Source organism: Eublepharis macularius, chromosome 12, assembly GCF_028583425.1.
Source record: "Eublepharis macularius isolate TG4126 chromosome 12, MPM_Emac_v1.0, whole genome shotgun sequence".
Lineage (NCBI taxonomy): Eukaryota > Metazoa > Chordata > Lepidosauria > Squamata > Eublepharidae > Eublepharis > Eublepharis macularius.
In genome coordinates this window covers 24396297-24419757 of record NC_072801.1, presented here as the reverse complement: position 1 = coordinate 24419757, position 23461 = coordinate 24396297, and the positions used below count along the sequence as shown (strand labels likewise).

Here is a 23461-nt window from a genome sequence, read left to right as displayed (position 1 = left end):
TAGATGAACAACAGTTATGGTAAGTAAAACCTGTTTTTCATCTACGGTCTTCCTGTGCAGTCCCACATGGGAAGATTCCAAAGCTAAATACCTGGGTGGAGGTGACGCCAAAGCATCACTCAAAGATGGAGTGCAGAACTGCTGTGCCCACCGCTGTCTCCTTTCTATCTAGGATGTCCAGCGCATAATGCTTCACAAAGGTATCTGCCGAGGCCCACGTCGCCGCCCTGCAGATGTCCTGGAGTGGAACACCTCTGAAGAGAGCCGCTGACGACGCCTGGGACCTGGTGGAGTGGGCATGCACTTGCAAAGGACAAGGTAAGTTAGCAGCAGAATAACAGGTCAGTATAGCCTGGACCACCCATCTAGAGATAGTCTGAGCCGAAGCCCGGTTACCCTTCTTCGGTCCAGCAAAACAAATAAACAAATTAGAGTCAATCCTAAATGGTTTTACCCTATCTAAATAAAATAAAATGGCCCTGCGAACATCCAAAGAATGAAGGGCCGCCTCTGCCTCAGAAGCCGGAGTCGGAAAGAAAACCGGCAGAACCAATTCCTGAGATAAATGAAAACGGGATACTACTTTAGGTAAAAACTCAACCTTTGTACGAAGAACGACCTTCTCAGGGTGAAATTTCAAATAAGGGGGCTCGCAAGATAACGCTGCTAGCTCCCCAACCCTCCTGGCTGAAGTAGCCGCAACCAAAAAGGCCACTTTCATGGACAAAAAACGAAGTGGACAGGAAGCCAAGGGTTCAAACGGCTTAGACATCAAACGAGTCAGAACCAGGGGCAACGACCACTGAGGGACCAAAGCCCGCACAGGGGGAAACAAATTATTCAATCCCCTCAAAAATAATTTGGCAGAATAGTGGGAAAAAACAGACTTTCTATCCACTGGAGGGTGAAAAGCAGAGATGGCTGCCAGATAAACCTTGACTGAGGAGTTGGCCAAACCCTCCTGTTTTACCTCCCACAAAAAGTCCAAAATCTCAGAAAGGGTGGACTCAAAAGGATCCAAACCCCTGCGACTACACCACACAGAAAATTTGTCCCACTTAAGGGCATAAGACTGCCTGGTAGACAAACGTCTAGCATTTAAGAGAACATTAGTCACAGCCTCGGAGAAGGCAGCCCCGGCCTGATCAACCACGCTGTGAGTTTGAGTCTCCTGATGTCGTGGTGAAGAACCCCCCCGCAGGTCAGGAGATCGGGAACCACCGGGAGACGGATCGATTGAGTCTGTAGACTCAGAAGGGAGTGAAACCATGGTTGCCTCGGCCAATACGGGGTCACCAGGATGACGGACGCTCTGTCCCTCTGGATCTTGCTGAGGACCCGTGCCAGAAGCGGGAACGGAGGGAAGGCATAACACAGGGGACCTGACCAACTTAACTGAAACGCGTCCCCACTTGATTCTGGGCCTACTCCTCCTCTGGAACAATAAGCTAGGACCTTGCGATTTTCCACAGTCGCAAACAGGTCCAACTCTGGAGTCCCCCATTCCGAGAAGACAGGGGCGAGATACTTGTCCTGGAGGGACCACTCGTAGTTTTCCCTGTGGAGCCTGCTCAGGTGGTCCGCCATGGAATTCTGCACCCCCGGGATGTGAACTGCATGCAGCCAGACAGCATGATCTATGGCCCACTTCCAGAGTCTCATCGCCTCTGTGCAGAGAGCCACAGACGCCGTGCCACCTTGCTTGTTGATGTAAAACATCGCCGTTGTGTTGTCGGTCAGGACCTGAACGGACTTGTTCCGCACGACATCTGTAAAGGAGATCAATGCATATAAAATTGCCCGTAACTCAAGAACATTAATATGTTCCTCACGTTCAGATTCAGACCATAACCCATGGGCATAAAGGCCAGCACAGTGAGCCCCCCAACCGAAAAGGGAAGCATCGGAAGTCACTGACAGATGAGTTTGGTGAAAACCAAACTCCATCCCTTTAAATAAATTAGCATCATCCAGCCACCACTCCAGGGAGGACAGCACCCCCCTAGGGACGGAAAGTCTCCTATTTTGAGAATCACGGGCCGGTGAGAATACTGAATTGAACCACAATTGGAAGGGTCGCATAAATAACCTGGCCAGCGGAACCACAGCCGTAGTAGAAGCCATGCAACCCAAAAGGGTCTGGATAAAGCGAACAGATTGGAAACGACACCTCTGAAGGGTCGAAATAAGCCTCTTAATTTTTGCAGCACGCTCTGAAGGCAAGAAGCCTGCATCCCGAACACCATCCAAAACCACTCCAATAAATTGGATGGAGCGCACCGGGGTCAACTTGGACTTCTTCTGATTAACAAAAAGACCCAGGCGTAAACATAAATTTAAGGTGAGATACACCTGATTGGACACAGAGTCAGCAGAATCACCAACCAAGAGCCAGTCATCCAGATAAGGAAAGATCTGGCAGCCCTGGAGGCGTAAATGAGCCACCACTACTGCCACACACTTGGTGAACACCCTAGGTGCAGTGGCCAACCCAAAGGGTAAAACATTGTATTGAAAGACACGTTGCCCATAGACAAAACGTAAAAACTTCCTGTGTTCAGGGAAAATTGAAATATGAAAATACGCATCCTTCAGATCCAGGACTGCAAACCACGACTGTTGGGGCAACAAGGTCAAAACCATCTGTAAAGTAACCATTTTGAATTTACGAACTCGTATAAATTTATTCAAACCCCTAAGATCCAGGATAGGCCGAAGCCCACCATCCTTCTTCTCCACTAAAAACAGGTTGGAATAGAACCCCAAACCAGCTGAAGCAACCGGAATCTCCTCTATAGCCCCTTTCTGCAATAGGGCTGAGAGCTCTCCCAGGATCTCTGAACGAGGGGGGTCAGAAGAAAACACAGGGAGACGTAGGTAAGGTAAACTAAGAAATTCAACTTTATAACCAAACTGGATAATAGACAAAACCCAAACATCGGAACAAATTGAACACCAGGCATCCAAAAAAGCATTAAGCCTGTCCCCAAATGTGGGGTCAGGTCCCTGTGATTGTCAGAATTGCTTATGCAATTGGTCCTGGTCCTTGGCCTGATGCTGTTGGGAACCAGGCTTGGGACGTTGGCCTTGCCTTCGTCTGGGAAAGGCAGATTGTGGGCTCTGGTAGCTCCTGCGCTGCTGGTAAGCATACCCTTGATAGGGCTGATAGCGGTGTTGTCTGCCACGCTGGAAGGAGCGATAGTATGGGCGAGAAGGCTGCTGCGACGGCTGGTGTAGAACCCCATACGAGCGGGCTGTCAGACGGTCAGTCCTCTTCTTAGAGAGGAACTCGTCAGTTTTCTCTGAAAACAGAGTGGTGCCCTCGAACGGCAGGTCCTCAACCCTGTTCCTTGTCTCAACTGGCAGGGCGGTCGTGCGAAGCCACGTGTACCTGCGCAGTACCACCGAGGAGAGAAGTGATCGAGACGCAGTGTCAGCCATACTTCTCCCAACATTAATTTGGTGTCTGGATAGACGAACAGCCTCCTCCTGAATGACCCGAAGCAGAGTGCGCTGATCTTCGGGAAGCTTAGGAAGAAAAGACGCCACCTTCTTCCATAAAAACAGCTGATAAGCCGCCATCATTGCGGCATAATTCGCCACTTTGATGCCAAACGTAGCCGAAGTATACAACTTCCTACCCAAGGCATCGATCTTTCTACTATCCTTGTCAGTTGGAGCCGATAGCGAGCCCTGGCGAGGCCGAGCTTGCATCTCCTCGGTGACAAGTGAGGATGGAGGAGGGTGAACGGCCAGGAACGGATGAGCATCGTCCTTGGTTCTGTACAAGCTCTCCACTTTTCGATTAGTGGCGGTAGCAGACGCAGGTCGAGACTGCAGCTTCTTCCATAGATCAGCAAACCCCTCAATAAGGGGAAAGGCAATCGAGGGAGTAGAACCCGAATAGATATGTTGCAATATCTTATCAGTAAATTTAGATTCAGTGGAAGTCACTTCAAGGTCCAGGGCTTTCGCCATTCTTTGGAGCAACTCGTTGTAGGCCCGAAAATCATCAGTGGGCGAGGCCTCATCAGATGGCCCAATCTCCTTTTCAGGTGACTCCGACAGAGGAGAAACACTGTAACGGGCCCGGGGTCGTGGAGAGACCCGATCCGACGGGAGGCGGGACGGGTCATAGCCAACATCGGAACCGACTCGAAATGAGGGAGACAACGAAGCACCTCTATAATGCCGGTCCGAGTAGTATGAACTCTCCCTACTAAAGTAACGAGGGACAGGATCATCTCGACGTCGACTCTCCCTGGATCGGCTCCGATAGGACCGTGGGGTCCGACAGCTAGAGCGACGGGCAGACCGACTCCGTCGACTCCGAGCCGACTGAATAGAGTCTGATTCGTACGAGGCCGATCGAGCCCGACCGGAAGGGGTAAGAGGCTTCTCGAGGAGAATGACATCGTCCTCCTGAGCCACCCGGTCCGGAGGAGTCTTGGACTGCGGACGATCACTCGCCTCTGCCTGCTGCTCCACTTGGACGGGAGCGGAGTCGACCGGAACCGACGGGGAAGAGGTGAGTAAGCCTTCCAACACTGCCTTATCATGCTTACTGGAATGCTTATGCTTCTTCTTTTTCTTTTCAGGAACGGCCTTCGATCTCACAGAAGGATCCGAAGTCATCGGAACCGTAGAGGTGGTCTGAGTTGGCGGAGTCGACCTCGGAACCGACGGAGTCGAACTTCTATGGGCGCCACGAGCAGGTGAAGCCGAGACAGCCGACGAGATCGAAGGAGGTCGACTTGCTAGATGTCTCGGAACCGAAGCGGTCGGTTCCGACAAACTCCGACCCGAAGGGATCCTCTCGGACCTCGACTCCGAGCGACTCGGAGACGGCTGAGAACGAGGAGTCTTGGAACCCGAAGGTACAGGAGGACGAGAGGACGCAGACGGAGCAGACGAAGACTTCGGTGGAGGGTCCTCGACCGACATCGCACGCTGCCAGAGAAAGGCATGCAAACGATCCGTCCGTTCCGCCCTGGCCTTTGAGGTAAACGCGCGGCAATGCTTGCACGCCTGAGTGTTGTGAGTTTCCCCAAGGCAATATAAACAAATGGAATGGCCATCCGACCTTGTCATCTTACGATTGCAGGTCCCGCAACGCTTAAACAAGGCCTTCTCAGACATCGCGAACGAAGAAAGCTGTAAACCTCAACGATCGGCGGCGAAAGAGAAACTGAGGGTATGTGAGGGGCGCTCCGCCTCTTAAGGTCCGTTTCGGCGGGAAAGCGGCCGCGCATGCGCGCTGAGAGGCGGGAGCGCCCCCTGGTGGTGTTTAGCTATTAAAATCTCCGGTATCGGCAGGCCTGCGCGTGCGCAGTCCCCATGTGGGACTGCACAGGAAGACCGTAGATGAACTAAATGGTACATAGATACACAGTCTCTGCAGAAGAAGGGAATGCAGCATGGTCTAACCTGATCTTTTCAGATCTCAGAAGCTAAGCAGGATTGGTACTTGGATGGGGGACCACAAAGGAAGACTCTGCAGAGGAAGGCAATGGAAAATCACCCCTGCTTCTCCTTTGCCTTGAAAACCCCTTGCTGGGGTCACCTTAAGTTCGTTGCAACTGGACAGCATATACATATGTGAATCTTGCACAGAAAAATCTGAAGTGAAATTAGAAAACACACCAGGTTCCCCTTTGCCAGAAGTTAGAACAACCAAGCTGTCTATATTTCCCCTCACATTAACCCTGGAGATACGTGAACGTATTTGCCATTTGGTTTAGGGAGACACAGTACCACTGTTATTATTAAGCCATAGTTCTTATACATTATTTTCACACAATAATTCCTGCACTACTGACATCACATCTATGTAGCCAGGACTTTGGCAGGTCATGACCAATTCAGGGACTGAAATGGACAAAAAGAAATAATTCTCATTCTCAGGAAAAAAATATTTAGATGATTATATTCTTTTTAAAGTACGATATGCAGATGGAGGAAAAACTTTTTTAAAAATCTATTGCAAATAACTGCCTTGAGGAAAACCAAAGAGGTGCTTTTATTCCAGAAAGCATTATCTGAATAGGCTCACATGATTTCAGATATCTGAGTAACCATTTTTCAAAAGGCATGCGAATCAACATTGCCGGGCCCGACAGATGAATGTACCACAGCGAATCGATATGCCACATACATTGCAAATGCCTCTAACTGGAGATTAAAGAGTCAAAAACATTATCAGGGCAGAACTAAATAGAGTGTAAATAGAAAGAATTAACTTCTCTCATGCAATGTGCTACAAAAATTGGGCAAAAAACCCCCACAGGCAGATAAATAGTTCCAGCCGTTATCATTGGAGGGCAAGGAACCAACGTGGCGAGCAAACTGATTCACCCGATTTTTTTTAAATTCCAATTGGAAGAAATGCGCCTTGATAGTGAAACATTTTCAAGAAGTTCTCAAGTCTCCCCACCCACTTCACTTTCTTCAATGGCCTTCTTATGAGATTCCTTTCCAATTTCTGCTGTCTAAAACCACCTCCATGTTTCTGCCCCACTCATCGACAGAGTCACTTGCTGATTCTCCAAATTGTAGGGTTAATGTGAGAACTAGCATGGTGCACTGGTTAGAATGTCGGACTACGATGTGGCAGAGTCAGGTTCAAATTCCCACTCTGCTCTGAAAACTCGCTGGGTGACGTTAGACCAGGTGCACCCATTCAGTCTAACCTACCTCACAGGGTTGTTGTGAGGATAAAGTGGAGAACAGCAAAAGACATTTTGGGTCCCAATGGGGAGAAAGGCAGGGTATAAATTAGGTAAATAAATAAATGTACAACCCTTAGAATGTATTCAAAATAGATTTGCTTGCATGTTATTAACAGTTCCTAACTCGATACCAGCAGTTAGATCTGAGCTGGCTTTGCTTCCAATATCGTCCTCAGTCCATAAAGCTGGTTGAAAATTCTCTTTGGTCCAAGTTCAGCTTTCTTAACTTTGGTTTATAAGGAAGTGAAAACTAACTCATGGTGAATGGAGTCATATACTAAATCTAGTAGACAAACTTGGATTTTCAGAAAATTAGTTAAGGAAGCTTGATTTTTTCGTAGTGAAACAATGAATAAAACAAAGACTGTTGGATTTAAGTGTTCAGATGGATGCTACATTACTGGGTACCCTGACAACAGCTTCTCTCTATAGGTAGCTTGCATTCTCCTCATTAATCCTTCCATCTTATTTTACTGATCTATTAAATTTTGAACATAGGAAAGTATCACCAAAGTACGTTTGGATATTTTACAACTGGCAATGTTAAGAGGTCATTATAATGGGACCACATATAATAAATGTGTCTGCCCTGTGACCATGTGGTTTTCTGGTGCCCAAGATCTGTGGTAGAATGTGAATGATATATGAATATCTCCCCAGAACGAGCCGGGCTTCGAGTGGCTGGGAAATGGCCATTTAAACTGTGAGTGGGGCTTGGCTGGCCGGCTGGGAACTCCTGCCTGGCCAGACATGCCCCACCTGCAGTTTAAATGGCCATTTCCCCAACGCTCGGAGCTGCGGGGAAATGGCCATTTAAACTGCAGGTGGGGCTTGGCTGGCTGGCTGGGAACTCCTCGCCGGGCAGCCAAGCCCTGCTGTTTAAATGATCCGCTGCTTGTCGGGGATCTCCCTGACAAGCAGCTGATCTGCGGGTTTAAATGCCCTTTTCCATGCTGCTGCAAAGCGGCACGGAAAGGGGCATTTAAACCCCACGAACTACGAACCCCGTTCGTGAACTTGCACCAGTTTGTAGAAGTTTGTGGTTCATGAAAACGAATGAACCACGAACCGCATGGTTCATTTTTTTCACGGTTCGTGCCCAACTCTACTTGTCATGATATCTATGGAGAATACATTTATAGTATTACTTGCTGTTAAAAATAAATGGGTATCATTCGAAATAGCAACGCTTATCATTTGGGTGATAAAGACTGTTAAAACCATCTACTGCTAGCATGGTTGATGGATAAACTGTAATTGCTATGCTAGGTTTAATGTGTTAATATAGTAAGTTGCCTTTAATTTTCTATTTTATTGCTAAGATTTTAATTATTATGTATTTTAATTTTAAATGGACATTTTAAGGATTTTAATTGGAATTAAGATTGTTTATATTGCAGTTTTTCCTGGTGTTGTTTGCTAATGCAATAAAGTTTATGATTGTGATTGTAAATAAATAATAAGCAAATATGTGTATATGCATCAGTGTTACCACAGGGACCCGATATGTACATTGGACTGCCATGCCCAATTCTTCCCTCAGTAACATGCAATAAAACTGTGCCCTGATGCAGCGCTGTCACAGAGCAATGCAGTACAATGGCTGTGCAATGGGGGAGGGTGCACCCAGTGATGTCAAGAGAACTTCAACTTTTCCAGCACATTCCACTACAGTCCTTACTGTTTTTAGTAATTTCCTTAGGAGTAATATATTCTCTCTTAAACATTTGACAATCTATAAATTTAATTATCTTTAGTCCATAGATTCCCTTTGGCTCATAGAAATATTTTTTAAAGTTTTGTATCCATTTAATTATACAATTTTTAACTTGCTCTGATTCGGTTTCAAACTGCAACAAGTGTTTTGGATCACCACTGATTAGTTGTTCAATGTATGGATGGAACATTCTATCACATGTGGTAGACATTCAAGAAAGCAGGAAGATACTGGATAAAAATACATGAAGAGATGCAAAAGATATTAAAGCTCTGCTTTGTGCTAAACCCCAAAAAATAAGTTATTAAATATTTTACCAAGTAATATTGCAAAACTACACACTTAACGCTAAAAATATGGTCACAGTGGTGCAAGTAGTATATGCAACAAAATGGAAGGTGAAACTTGGACCATATATGACCGAATGGATGAATAAATAGTATGTTTACAAGTAGACATGGGCACGAATAGCAATACGAACGAAAAAAACCATGAACAGCCCGTTCGTCTGTTCGCAAATGGGCCGTGCATGAGTCTCCATTCAAAACGAACAGGTGGTCATCACAAGCCTCATTCATTGCGTTCGGCTGCTGTTCGGGAAGCCAGACACTCAGGCGCCTTCAATCAATTCCCCTGGCAATGGCAAGAACTGAACTCTGTCTGAACTCCTTCTGGCTTTCCTTCCGGCTTTAACCCTTCAGCTTCTAGCAGACAGTCCAGTTTTTGCCACTCAGAAAAAAAATAGACAGCAAAGGGGGGGGGGACCCATAGATCATACCTTTACGGGCTGCAATCTCTCTGAAACTTGGGAGGTCTTCAGAGGACAGTGAGGACTATGACCTCTGCAAATTTGGTGGGTATTGGACATTGGGAAGGTCAGTTTTATAACCCCTCAAAGTAGCTTCTAACAGGCAGTACAGTTTTTGCCACTGTGAAGAGAAAATGACGGCAATGCGGGTGGTGCTGGAGCTCCCAGTGTGAGCGTGATGGAGAGAATCTCCCTGTCCCGCTGGCACCGGGAAGGAGCAGCCCCGTGGCGCCGGCTCTGCCTGCTGTCAGAGGGACGAGGAGATTCTCGTAGTCTCTCTGACAGCGGGCAGAAGCGGCCCTGTGGTGGCACCATCTCTGCCCGCTGTCAGAGGGACCAGGGGAGTCTCTCCTCATCCCTCTGACAGCGGGCAGAAGCGGCCCTGCAGTGGCACCGGCTCTGCCCGCTGTCAAAGGGACCAGGGGAGTCTCTCCTCATCCCTCCGACAGCAGGCAGAAGCGGCCCTGCACAGCAACGGCGGCTCTGTCTACTGTCAGAGGGACGAGGTGAGCCTCCTCATCCCTCTAACAGCAGGCAGAAGCGGCCTCGCGGTGGCACCATCTCTGCTCACTGTCAGAGGGACAAGGAGGCTCGCCTCGACTCTCTGACAGCGGGCAAAAGCAGCCCCATGGCAGCACCAGCTCTGCCCGCTGTCAGAGAGACCAGGGGAGTCTCTCCTCATCCCTCTGACAGTGGGCAGAAGTGGCCCCACGGAGGCGTGGGCTCTGCCCGCTGTCAGAGGGACAAGGAGGCTCACCTCGACTCTGACAGCAGACAAAAGCAGCCCCACGGCGGCACCTGCTCTGCCCGCCATCAGAGGGGTGGAATCTCTTCGTCCCTCTCACACCTGGCGGCAGCAGCCCGGTGGCGCTGGGATGGGGGATGGGGGTTGTGGGGTGTTTAAAGGGCCCTGCCCTTTGCATGTGGCAGGAAAGGGCCCTTTAAACTATCAGCTGGCAGGCAGCAAGGGGGAATCCCCACGTGCCACCTGATAGTTTAAAGGGATCTTTAAAGGGCCACGAACACGAACACTGAACATGTTCGTTAAGGGGACATGTTCAGTTATGTTCGTTGTTCGTGGATGGCAACGAACAACAAACAGGGTGTTCGAAATTTTTTTCCCATTCGTGCCCATGTCTATTTACAAGACAATGGCGAAATTAACTTCTTATAGCCAGTTTGGTGTAGTGGTTAAGACTTGCAGGAGTCTTATCTGGAGAACCGGGTTTGATTCCCCACTCCTCTGCTTGAAGCCAGCTTGGTGACCTTGGGTCAGTCACAGCTCTCTGAGAGCTCTCTCAGCCCCACTCACCTCACAGAGTGATTGTTGCAAGGATAACAGATTTTGTAAACTGCTCTGAGGGAGTGTTAAGTTATCCTCAAGGGCAGTATATAAATTGTTTGTTGTTGTTGCTGCTGTTATAGACCAATTTCTACATTTCAGAAAAACTGGAAAGTCTTTATTATGTGGCTGAAAGATAAGGTTTTTTAAAACATGCAGAATATAAAATGGTGAGTATAATGTATTTTAACATACATAAATGAGATGGAGAGATGTTATGTACTTTTAATAATCTGCTATACATTCTGTTTTTGTATTATGTTTATTCTTTAATGCTATTTTTGTTGTATTATTATATAGTTTTAATACTTTCATATTTTGTTTTGATTTATTTACTGTTTAATGTTACTTTCTGTTATATAGTCTGCTTTTAATATTCTTTCTACAGTCCAATGCTATTTTCTGTTTTAATAAAATAATTTTAAAAAATCAAGAGAACTTGAGCTAAGTTCTATTATTTGTTACACAGGAGGGAGAGGACTCATCCTGGAGATGAGTTTCTCTGAAAAAGAGAGAGCTGGATGTTGGTAATTTAATAAAGAAAATTATATCGAGGCTGGCCATCTTTTATGTTCACTTTCAAAGGATAAATATTAATCTGGGTCAGCTGCCGAAAGAAAGATAGTAATTTCCGCCTATCCCCCAAGCAGCCTTTTAGAAAATTCCTTTTCACCTTTTGTTCGTAACATTATTTCAATTTCTGCCGAACACTGCTGTTGTCCAAAGGCTCAGCGCTTCCAGTGTAGAAGGGAGGTAGCCATGATACTTCTGTCGAGTGTAAGGGTGTGTGTGAAGTCCTTTTGTGGTGGGCTGGTTAAAACAAAACAGGACCCACCTTACACTGGAGTTTTTAAGAATGGTCAGAAATGGGCTTAACATTTCTACAATATTTTTATCCCTACCTATTTGGAGATGTCCCACAAAAAATAAAGTTGTTCACACAAATACCAAAACTGTGATTCTATAGAATCAGTCTAAAAGTACTGCATTGATCAGAAGGATGTGGAAATGCTGTGCCCAGGAAATGCTCATAAGAACAGTCCTCTTTGGTAGGAAGATCAGCTCATTCTTCTGGCTGAATCACCTCATTCTTGGTCATGTATCTGCAGAGTCACCGTCCATCCAGTTTCCTACTTCCCAGGAGAACAATATCAGACAAGGAAGCTGGAATAACTGGCAGAACTTCAAAAAAAATCTTACTCATTAACCTCTTTCTCTTCAGTTTTAACCTCTAGCTTGTTGGGGAGGGGGGGTCACTGCATTATTCATTACCGTGTGATGTCCTGTGCTTTTCTTTCTTTAAAATCAAGAACAATGAAATATTTATCCCAGTTGTTACAGAAAGTTTGGGTCCTCTTGTCTACACCATAGTCCTTCTTTGGGACAAACTTGGAACTACTGAGTCACTGTTAGAGCCAAGCTACAAGTGACGCCTGACACAGGTTGGACACTTGTCAGCTTCCCTCAAGTTTTGATGGGAAATGTAGGTGTCCTGGTCTTAAAGCCTGGCTCTCCATTTAATTGAAGTTTACAGAGCGATAGTCTACGGGAGGGAGAACATGTGGTCGGGAGGGGAGTGCAGGCATCGGGCTCTCGCCAGGCACCCCTCTTCTCCTCCGCTGGGTGTGTGTGTGTGGGGGGGGGGTGGTCTCTGAACTTCAGTTAAATGGAGAGCCAAGCTGTAAGACCAAGACGCCTACATTTCCCATCAAAACTTGAGGGAAGCTGACAAGTGTCCAACCTGTGTTTGGCATCACTTGTAGCTTGGCTCCTAGTAATAGGGTCTCTCTATCTAATCTTTCTCATTCAGGCTCTAGACAAAGCTATCATTCCACTGCACCTTGAATTGCCGATAAATATCAGTTAGATTCTGGGACTTGGCACTTTGCAAGCCTGAAGACTTCTGGATTTAAAGATTAAGACTAAAAATTAAAAACAAATCTTATCTGGTCTGTAACCAGAGTCCAGAGGTGTTACCCCCTCAGTTCTGGTAATCATTGGGGAGGGGGGGAGATTAAAAATAGTTTGAACTAGCCGAAGATCTTTCTCTCCCTGAGCATATGGATCCAATTAAATCACACTGCAGCTGATTTTAATAAAGCTTCCTTGAAGCAGCCATGAAGAAACTTGAAGGATCTCTCTTCCCCCTTCAATTCCGAAGAGCAGGAAAAGCAGGAGAGTCCTATTTGCATAAGGAACACTTCACCAGCCGCCCCATTGCCTGTAAACACGGGACTCCTTGCAGAAATAAATGCTAATTGAGCACTCTTCAAAAGTCTTTCCACCCACTTTGCAGCCAAGAAGCACTGATTGGATCAATCCTTTATTTCCTGGCTTCAAGTTGCCAGCTCCTTCAAGGACCTGGGGGAAGGGGGCTGGCTGGTTGGAGGGGAGAGAGGTGGCAAGGGAAGGCAGAGCCTTGAAAAGCGATTTAAAGCTAAGCCACTCCTCGGAAAGACGAGCAAACACTTCAACAGCTGACTACAAAGCGAAAACAAAAAAAGGCACAACAGGCTCTCCTCAAACTGGCAGAAACCACTGAAGCTGAAAAAACGGGTGCAGGGGAGAAAGAAATAACTTTACAGAATGGCTGTTGTGGGTTTTCCGGGCTGTATTGCCGTGGTCTTGGCATTGTAGTTCCTGACGTTTCGCCAGCAGCTGGCATCTTCAGAGGTGTAGCACCAAAAGACAGAGATCAAAAGACAGTGATCTCTGTCTTTTGGTGCTACACCTCTGAAGATGCCAGCCACAGCTGCTGGCGAAACATCAGGAACTACAATGCCAAGACCACGGCAATACAGCCCGGAAAACCCACAACAGCCATCGTTCTCCGGCCGTGAAAGCCTTTGACAATACAACTTTACAGAATTCTCTGGTTGAATTTTCCCATTGCTGCCCTTGCTGTTTGCCCCTTTTTTATCCCCCCAAAAGTTGAAGGTGCTGGCGGGGGGCGGGGGGAGAATCACACCAACCCTTCCAGAATCTTCTGTGGTCTATCTGTAACCCAAGGTTTTTATTAGCAGTAAAGCTTTGAACAGTGAGTAATATCCATGCTGCAGACTTTTATAAGAGTGACAGAAAATCAATGATGCCTGCAGCTAGGTGTCAAGAACTGGGGGTAGGGTGGGGGAAGAAAGGTGGTGGAAGGTGCCTCCAGGCATAATTCAAGCTGTCCCCGCACAAGCTGGGAGCATGGAAGGATGTCAGGTATTAAATATGCAGCTGCGCATAATCGTCAATATCTCAATTTCATCACTTGCTAATACCAGATTGTATGGGTTTTTTCCCCAGTTCTTTGCAACACAATGCTGGGTGCTGCAATGCCAGTCAGTGCGCAGGAACCCAATAGATGGCTGGATTGTCCAGTATCAAGAATCAGGCCGCGAAGCCAAGTCAATGCCCCACCCAGTTGAGGGTGGGGACATGGGAAGTGCATGGAATGTTGGTTCCATCACTTCTGAGTAAAACCTACAAGTGATAAACGGTAGCTCTAGGAATCACCAGAAACTCAATGGTAAAATGGGGGTGCCATATTTATTTATTCCACACCTTTCTGCCCAATAGGAACCAAAGGTGGCTTACACAATTCTCTTGTCCATTTTATCCCCTGAACAACCCTGTGTGGTAGGTTAGGCTGAGAGTGTGTGACTGGCCCAAGGTCACCAAGAAAACTTCCATGGCAGATTGGTGATTCGAACCTGGTTCTCGTAGTTTGATCCTAACTACTATGCCACAATGACATGGCACCTTTCAATACTGGCAGCCTGCTCCTGGCAGAGAGGGCCCTGTACTGCCACCTCCTTGAAAGAGTATTTAAGGCTTCAGTTTGCCTTCAGCCTCGGCTGGAAAAATGTCAGTGATACACTGTTGGCTCCTCCCTCACTTCCTGGCAGCTCATGACAACCACTTTGTCTGAAAAATGTGTTGTGTTGCATGTCCGACAACTCCAGCCATCAAGGCTGAGACAGACCTCCGGTCCAAGAGTTCAAACTTCTGCTTTCTGTCAGATTGGGTTGCATATACAAATAGATTCCTCCATTGAAAACACTATTCTGCTCACTAGCATGAATTCTAGCTCATTGTCCATCATGTCCAACCACTTGTTTCCATGAAGGAAATGCAAAGTTGGGGCCTTCCCATGGATGGCTGCTCACCCTTCAGGGAAGGAGAAGACACCACCCTCCATTAGATGACTAGTGCCTGAAGTTCAATCAAGACCTATCCTCCTGCAGTTTAAGCTTGTTAGATCTACTTTTGCCCTTGCAAGCAACAAAGACCAAGTCTCTATCCTCTTTCATGTGGCAACCTGCTCAGATGTCTGAAGTGTATGACCAGGTCTCCCCTTAAGCCTTCTCTTCTAAATGCCCTGTTTGTGCAAAAGAAATTTCTACTGGATTGGGCTTAAATGTCTTTTTCGCATATAATCCACAGATTATATCTTTTCTAGTATCTTTTTACTTAACAGCAGTCAATGCTAGAAAGTTACCCCCCAAAAAATCCTGAAAGGAAGCCCAGAACATTAATTTGCCAAGGCGCTGCTGTTCATCCTGTAATCGTTTCATTATCTACTCCCTTCCACTCCTTTTATTTATTGTGCCCGTTATAAAAAAGGAACACATTTCCAAATTAAGCAACCTACCCTTCCCAAACTGTACAGCTAATGCAAACTATGAGGAGCAAACATAGTCATGGAAATTATTTCACTAACAGAAACATCCAGAGTAAAGACCCAAGGCATTAAGGAAGGGTTACTGCAACATCCCAGAGTTGACACACATGCCATTCCACATATGTGGCCACATAGTCTGTGTTGAGACCTGTGCAACTTCCCTTTAACACAACATTAGGAGAACAGCAGAATCAGGACAACATTCAAGTGACTCACGCTGTACATCTGCGTGGGCATGAAATTATACCGCAAAGCAGCACACAGAAAAACAAGTTTTAGGCCAGACTGATACACCTGGCAGAGACAGCTCAGGACATTTTATCGCCTGAGGCAGAACATTCACATGGTATTGCACAATGTTAAACTGGATGTGACAATTTGCTGTCTTTTAATGATTCCCTCCCCCACCAGTATCTGCCACTTGACACACACTGTGCCTAACAACCTGCAACTGTATGCACGTCCATTTGTACTTTGAACATGCAAGACACACGGGCAGCCTCTCTCCAAGGACAATGGGGAACATTTGCTTACACACATAGCTTTGCAATGGTGATATTCCACTCTCTCCAGTTTGGGATATTTTCAAAATGGTGAGTGGCCGCACAACTCCCTAGCCCTAGTATCACAATCAAGATAATTAAAAGAGACTTGTTGCATGGAAAGCCTCCTAGGCACCAGCTATGAGGCAGCCCTGCAGGTACCTTCAGGGACTGTAACCATTATTTCATTTGGATGCAAACAGCCTTAAAGTTGGGCTGTTGTGGAGCAAATGCCAGTGCAAGCCCCTCAAGATACAGGCCAGTTCTTTCCTATTTGCTGCTATCTGCACAGTACCTAGCACACTATCAATTCTAATATAATGTTAAATAATAATAATCAGGCCTGAATCTTTTCCTATCCTGCCTGGAACTCGCTCACTGGAAAAACTAAGATGCTTTTCAGCTGGTCTGGGACACCTGTTCAATAAAGAAGGTGCTTAATGACAAAGAAGAGGCCTCAAAAATTCCATACATTAGAGACAGGTATCAGAACCATACTCCTGACTGGGGGCATGGCTGCAAAAGGAAAAACAGAACTGATAATCCAATACTTGGCTTAACGCTGACAGATGAATTTGGTGAGCTTGTTGGCAGACCCACAATCTGAAAGAGCTTATTGTGAAATGCAGTGAATTGATCCCTTGTAGCAGCAGGGTGGCGAATGGAGCCATAGGCTCTGCCAACGTTATTACAGAATCGAACAACTTACACTGGATTCCTGTTTTATAAGCCTGTCCTCGAATGCTACATTATATTGCTTACATTGCCAGCAATGCCCTCGAGCATTTGCTTAGCCTAAGTAAGACAGGCACCACATCAAACAATACTTTCAACAAAGTCACAAGAGGTCACCTTTGTGAGTCGCTTCTGACCCCACAGATACCCAGGTTTTCTAGCATGATGGTTTATTACCGATAAGCGAAATCAGAAGGGTATGAACTGCATTAATGGCGTGTGATCTTTCAAAGAGCGATTCTGGCTCCTCCCAGAGCAGCCTGCCTCAGTCACGACTGCATTTGCTGTTTCCAGTCAACAAAGTGGTAACCTAATTAAGAAATTGGAGGTCAAGAGTTTCAGGGTTCACCTGTACTGGTTTTCCTGGGCATTTTCCATCCCTTGTGAAACTAAAGGATTAAGAGTGCCACTTTGGCAATTCCTTGCTCCCAGTTGTTAATATGAGTTGACTCAAGGAAGCACAGCTAACAAAACCACATATTCTTGCATGCTTTTCTGTGAAAGAATGTAAAGGGATAGGACAATTAGCAAAACGTTTGTGCAATTCTTGCCAGAGGCGAACCTCTAAAAGCTTGTTGCTTCCAGGGACCTCAAAGATGGGGGCTAATGCTGCATTTGATGCAGCATTACAAACAGAGCTAGGCTTCCTAAACCTCCCAAAATGAAAAGGGAGAATTGTTTTGGTCTGGTCTATGCTGCCCCACGGCTGTGAACTGACGGCAATTTTCAGACAAGGATATTGCATGAAATATGAAATAAATGAGCTTAACCAGCACAGAGAGAACCAAAGCTGCCATAAGCATTCTTTGGAGACTGGGGCATCCAAACCCCAACCCAATGCTCTCATCTTCTCCCAGTGACGGAAGCCCAATTAAAGGAGAGCTGGGTGACAGGCTTCATGTTAAACGTGGCTCAGTGGAAGCGCTGAGTAGATCTTAGATCCCCATTTTATCAAAGCTGTCACCCCGCCCCCCGCCCCGCCATATTCAGGAATCATCAGTAAAAAAGAAATCTGATTCATCTCTAAGAGGTGCCAAGGTAAAAATCAATTGCCTGTCTAAAATCTGGGTAATTTCAAGCCTAGCGTTAAAGAAACACACACATAAACCCATGAAACAATTTACAGCAAGGATTTTTTTAAGGGAGAGAGGGGAGAAAGAAAGGGAAATTAAAAAGAGTTGAACAATGTTCCGCTCGGCGCATCTGAGAGAAGGAAGACAGACAACACCACTTTCAGCAGGACAACATCTGATTTAATGCACAGGCAGTTCCAGTTCTTCTCTTGTGGGTTACCCATACGGTGTTACAGAAAAGAACGAAGAAAGTGAACCTGCTGCCTCACTCTGCCACACCCCCTCTCCCACCCTCCATTCTGAAAAGACCTCTCCCACAAAGGTCACACTGTTTGCAAGGAAGAGGCTATGATGGTGTTCAGCTTACCCCTCCATGAGCTGGCATACCACAAACCAAAATTCACTTCTAACTAGGGCTGCCAACCTTCATGTGGGGCCTGGAGATCTCCTGGAATTACAACTAATCTCCAGACTGCACGGATCAGGTCTCCTGGAGAAAACGGCATCTTAGGAGGGTGGGATTTATGGCATTAGAGCCACTGAGCCCCTCCCCTTCACCAAACCCTGCCCTCCCCATGCTCCATCCCCAGATCTCCAGGATTTTCCAAACCCAGAGTTGGCAACCCTACTTCTAACTCTGCTCAGGACAATGATACCCATGTCCAGATGCGTTGTTTCAAGAGGGAAAGAAGAAGACCCATGTAGTCAAGCACAAACATTCAAAACACACACCCTTTTAGCAGCTTCTGGATTGTTCCAAAATGCACCTGGTGCACTAAATAGAAACACGTGTCCCCTGCTCTTCAGTGACACTGACATGCACCTTACGAGAAAGATTGAATCGTGTTCTGGTTTTTAAAGGAATCTTCGGGAAGTGTCCCCAGTAGGTCTCATTCAGTTTATGCAAAAGCAAGAGGGATCCAAGCTTTTGTACGACACAGGGTAGCATTTGAGCAATGGAACAGCTATGAGTAGTGAGAATCCAGTCAGTTGGACCTTGGAGGCCCGGCATCACGGTGGAGCTCAGCCAGGGACTCATTAGGGGTTGCCTTGGGTGAGTCCCTTTTCTTCTCGGACTCAGTTCCCCACCTGCAAAATGGGAATAATAGTGACCTTCCTCACGGGGCTACTGAGAACATGAACAAGTTAGGATTTGTAAAGCACTTCACTCAGTAAAAAAAAAAGGCATTAATTTTATTATAGGGAGATAATCATAGACCCAGATGTTAACAATAAACAATATATATATATAAACAATATATATATATAAACAATATATATATATAAAAAAAAAAGATAAAGCCACGCATAATTGAAATGAACCTCAACGTTTTCATAAACTGGTAAAAGATTAGGGCAATCTGGAGTCCTCACTTATTCCAACAAGCCCCAATTCTGATTCCAAGAGAAAGTCTTAATATCAATAAACTGGACCATGCTTGAGAGGACCGCAAGGCTGGCATTTCCCAGAGCCTCCTGATGGGCAAAGAGCCTCTTGCCACAACAGTGCCTTCCCTAGGCACTTTGCACTGAGCTTGCAAATCGTATCCAGGGCCAGTGTGGTGTAGTGGGTCAGAGGGTAGGACTAGGATCGGGTTGGAATGCCCATTCTGCCATATAAACTGGCTGGGTGACCCTGAGCCAGTCACAGCCTCTCAGTCCAACCTACCTCACAGGGTTGTTGTGAGGATAAAATGGAAGAGAGCAAAATGATGCGAGCCCCTTTGGGTTCCCACTGGGGAGAAAGATTTGGCATAAATAAACAAACAAACAAACAAACAAACATATACAGAGGTAGTGTGAAAATTCTCTGTTCACTAATTTAAAGGGAGGGAGGATGAGGGTGCCCTCCTCCATCTAGCCCTGAAACGAGCACCATTAGTAAAGCTAGACTATTTGTGTCACTTGCAATCCACCATTATAAGAAATTTTCTGAATTCTAGTTAGCCCATTTTTTTTAAAGATACCACCAATGGAAAGCTAGAAAAGTAGCCTCAGGAACAACCAAGAGAAGGGGTCTCCCTCCCAGTGAAGAAAGGCAGAAGCATGTATGCGAGCCAGTGAGGGGGAATAGCGATCAGGATTTATAAAGTCAGAATTGAGACAAAGGAAATTTTGTCACTCTCTCCACAGAGATGAATTTGAAAACAGGTACTTAACATAGCAGAACTGAGACTATCCAAAGGGAGGATGCACAAAGAAACTTACAGAACATATTGTGTGGGGTGAGGGCACACAGCTGAGTATTACAATAATTTGGCCAATGCATAAAAGAGGTCCCTCCTTCAACAGCTGAAGCAGAAACCCTCTTCCATTCTGGCTACCAGGTGCAAAACTGTGGACTAGCACAGAAAGGGAAGGGCCACCACTATTGTGGCCCTCTTGAAGTTTTCCAGGGTGTGTGGCTGGGATGGGGATTCTGTAAGATGCTGTCAGAAAGCAGTATATTGAATAAAGTGAACAAACTTCAATTCTTAGCCGAGATTAATGTCTAAAGCTAAGGAATCCTACTGGATTGCCAAGAATAATCTCTGGGATAAGTAAATGAAACACACCTTCAAAACCCTAAAACAAAATGAAGTCCACTTCTTATGAGAAATTCTTTGTCCTTATGGACAAGCATATGTTGTGGGGAGGAGGGGGTATCCAAAATGAGGTTTTCCCCTTCAGAGTTCCTACAAGCAGTGAATGGAAGAGAAAGTCTGTCTGGAGAGGAAATGCCACATTTGTAAACATGCAGGCAGTTTGCATACCCTGCATAATGTACATACAAGAGCAGAGAGCAAAGTACCCTGTCAAGAAGAATCCCACTGATCTGCTATTATTTTTTTAGTCCATTGCCCCAACGCTTAGTTTCTTTTTGTATATTCTATATTATTTAGGTATCTCTGTACCAGAGTGCCAAACTTCTTGAAGTTCACGAAAATTCATCCTGGTGCGACATCATGAAGACAAACACAAAACAAAGGAGGAATTCGGCTTCTTGTGGAGTGCTCCAGGGAGTGGGGAGGTGGGGAAGAGAATGATACACAAATAATAGACTCCCCCCCACCCCAGTCCATAAGAACATTTATACAGCCACACCAACCTTCTCTGCCCACTGCTCACCTGAAGGGTCACCTGCTCCAGCTTCAGCTCCAGGGATCTCTTCTCCTCTTCTAACCGGCTTCGTTCAGTTTCCAGGTCCTCAACTTTTAATCTAGGGGAGGAAATGGACATATTGACAAATCCTTAACATTCCTGTCACTACAATCTATCTCAGTGCAGTGAAATGACTCCAGAGTTAATAGTGAGCATTGACAATTGCACATGGAAGGGTCATCAAGTCACAGGCCTATGCCACACCTTCTCCTTTCCACCCCATGTTGCTTAAAACAGCAAGAGGCCCACTGTAAAGACCCCCCACTCAGAATTCTCTCTTTCTTTCTCTCTCGGGAGCCAAGAGGAATGGAAATGCTGTGTCACCAGCACCTTTTGTAAGACAGTTTCCACCAATTAAAAATCGCTAGCTTTTGCTTCCTGCCAAGAAGCATTCATTTTGGAAGCATAGCACATACGTTAAGAGAGAGGGGGCACATGCTATCTGAATGCCCACGAATATAAAGCCTGCCAGATTGCAACAACCGACCCCCTCCGATAAAAGCTATGGCTAGAGGACAGGCCAAAATGATTAGCTTCCATTTGAAAATGTGGGTGGTTGTATCCTTAAGATTTAAGACCTTGCTTGGTGGCTTTTGCCTAGAAACCTATCTGTTCCAAAAAGGGATCCAAAACGGCATTTGGGGGTGTTTATTTTAAACTGTCGGCAAAGTCAGGTTAAGCAAGCCTCCCAGATGCTGAGCGAAGTTGTCTGACTGTAGCCTTAGCAAAAAAAAAAAAAATGTCAGCCACCTGAATGGCTAGATTGTCTGTAAATATTTTACTGCACTGCTACTTGCAGAAAAGGGTGTGGTGCCTTCAGTTCACAAAGGAACCACAGTCACCCTTCTAATTCAAGGAGCAACCCTACAGGGACTAAAAGGCTTGGCTTCACTGCCTGGATTATTGCAGTTTTCCTTGCTGAGCTTTGACTTCTAGGGATTGACATGCAATGCTTAATTTCTAAAATTGTGACATGGTCTAGCTCAGGGCTCACAGCCTTTTTTACCCTGGGAGCACCTCTGAAATTCTGATGCAAGGTAGTGGGCACAGCCACAAAGTGGCTGCCGCAGGCGGTGGAGCCACAAACTCATAGGAAGCTCAAATACAGGGGAGAAGAGGGATAACTTTAAAAAATACACTGGGAAAGAGGAGTGAGAGACTAAAAGCAATACTATGGCAGCAGCTGCCACCAAAACAATGTTGTTCTAATTTACCCAATCAAATCTTCAACAGCCAATCAGAAGCCCTGCTGGGCAACAGTCCTATCTGGCTCAATTTACTTTATAAAACCACTTAGTGGGTGCCAGGAATGGTGCTGGTGGGTGCCACGGTGCCCATAGTCACCACATGGGGGATCACTGGTCTAGCTTCTCTGGCATAAGCACTACCTCCCGGCCATTACAAATGGACAGAGTGTACTCTGCTTACTCAGTGGCAGATGAACAATACTCTGCATTTGCTTGAAGTACTTTGTGTGATGTAGGTCTAAAGGCGGGGCCAAGCACTGCAAAGACATGGAAAGCAGATGGTGTCATAACCCCCTCTGATCAGCTCTCCAACCAGGCCAGTGACTTTGACCTGGAAGGATCAGAGGAAGAGCATGAGGACCAGCAGGGTCAGATGGGCTGGGGTGCTGCAGAGGCACTTGCTGACCATGACCCCCCCCCCTCCCAAGAGCACCAGAGACTCCCCCCACCAGAGCCTGCAAGCCAATCCTTGCCGCCTGCCTCAGAGATCACTGCTGGGTCTTGCCAACCAGGACGCAGACCAGCCTAGTGGTCTAGCCTCATCAATCGTGTGTGTGGGGGAATCAAAGCATTCCTGAATAGCCCTTATCCCCAACATTCCATTTGGGTCAGACACTGTTGCTTTGCAAAAGAGCTCCTTTTTGAAGTATGAATCCCATAACTGCTTAAACCCTTATGAACCTACCTGACCACTATGGTCATCTTCTGAGGCCCTGCTTCAGGTGTCCCCACCTTCTGAGATTAAGCAGGGGACAACCCAGAGAGGGCCTTCTCAGTCATGGCACCAAATCTCTGGAATTCTTTCTCCAGGGAGACTAATATGTCACCTTCTGTGGCAGTCTTCCACCAGACTTCTTTGTTTCAACCTCCCTCAGTGATCCCTCCTTCCTGCCCTTTGTTTTAATTGTTCGTTTTACATTTTTGTGCGTATATTTTAGTCTGCTTTTAATTCTTCTAATGGCGTTTTTGTTTAGTTTTAATGGTTTTTAAGATGTCTTTTTATCAGACTCCAGTCCTCTTTCCTCCATGTACCAGCTACCATACGTGTACAGATGAAGGGAATTAGAAAATCAGGCATCTTTTTGATAGACCTGAAGCTGAGAATCCCACTACTTATTTTTTTTAAAAAACTGCGTAAAATTAAAAAAAAAAAAAAACCTGCAATTTTGGCCAAAATACAAGATAAATAATTTTTTTTTTTTTAAATGGCTAGTAAGTAACCACAAAGTAAATGAGTCAGTCGAGTCGGTTTCGTTTTCTCAGCCATGCCGGACGCTCCTCTCGGCTGGTCCGGGAGGAAACGACCGGGCACCCTGACCGGGCGGCTGATCTGCAAGGATTAGCCCCCAGGACTCCCAGGGAGGGAGCCAGGGTCCGGGACGCGGCGGGAAGAACTCCCCGAAATCAATGCGGGGAGGGAATTGCCCGTTTGTCCCTATGGAGGCCGGCAGATGTGCGC

At 46.2% G+C, this 23461-nt stretch overlaps 1 protein-coding gene across 5 annotated transcripts in view; it reads right to left on the bottom strand.

Moving 5' to 3' along the window:
- Window positions 1-23461, bottom strand: part of MAD1L1 (mitotic arrest deficient 1 like 1) — a 545441-nt gene that overhangs the window by 231230 nt on the left and 290750 nt on the right. For all 5 annotated transcript variants that reach the window (XM_054992881.1, XM_054992882.1, XM_054992885.1 and 2 more), the window contains one exon: window positions 20723-20813. In XM_054992881.1, coding sequence (XP_054848856.1) covers window positions 20723-20813 — 91 coding nt within the window. The remainder of the gene's footprint in view (window positions 1-20722; window positions 20814-23461) is intronic.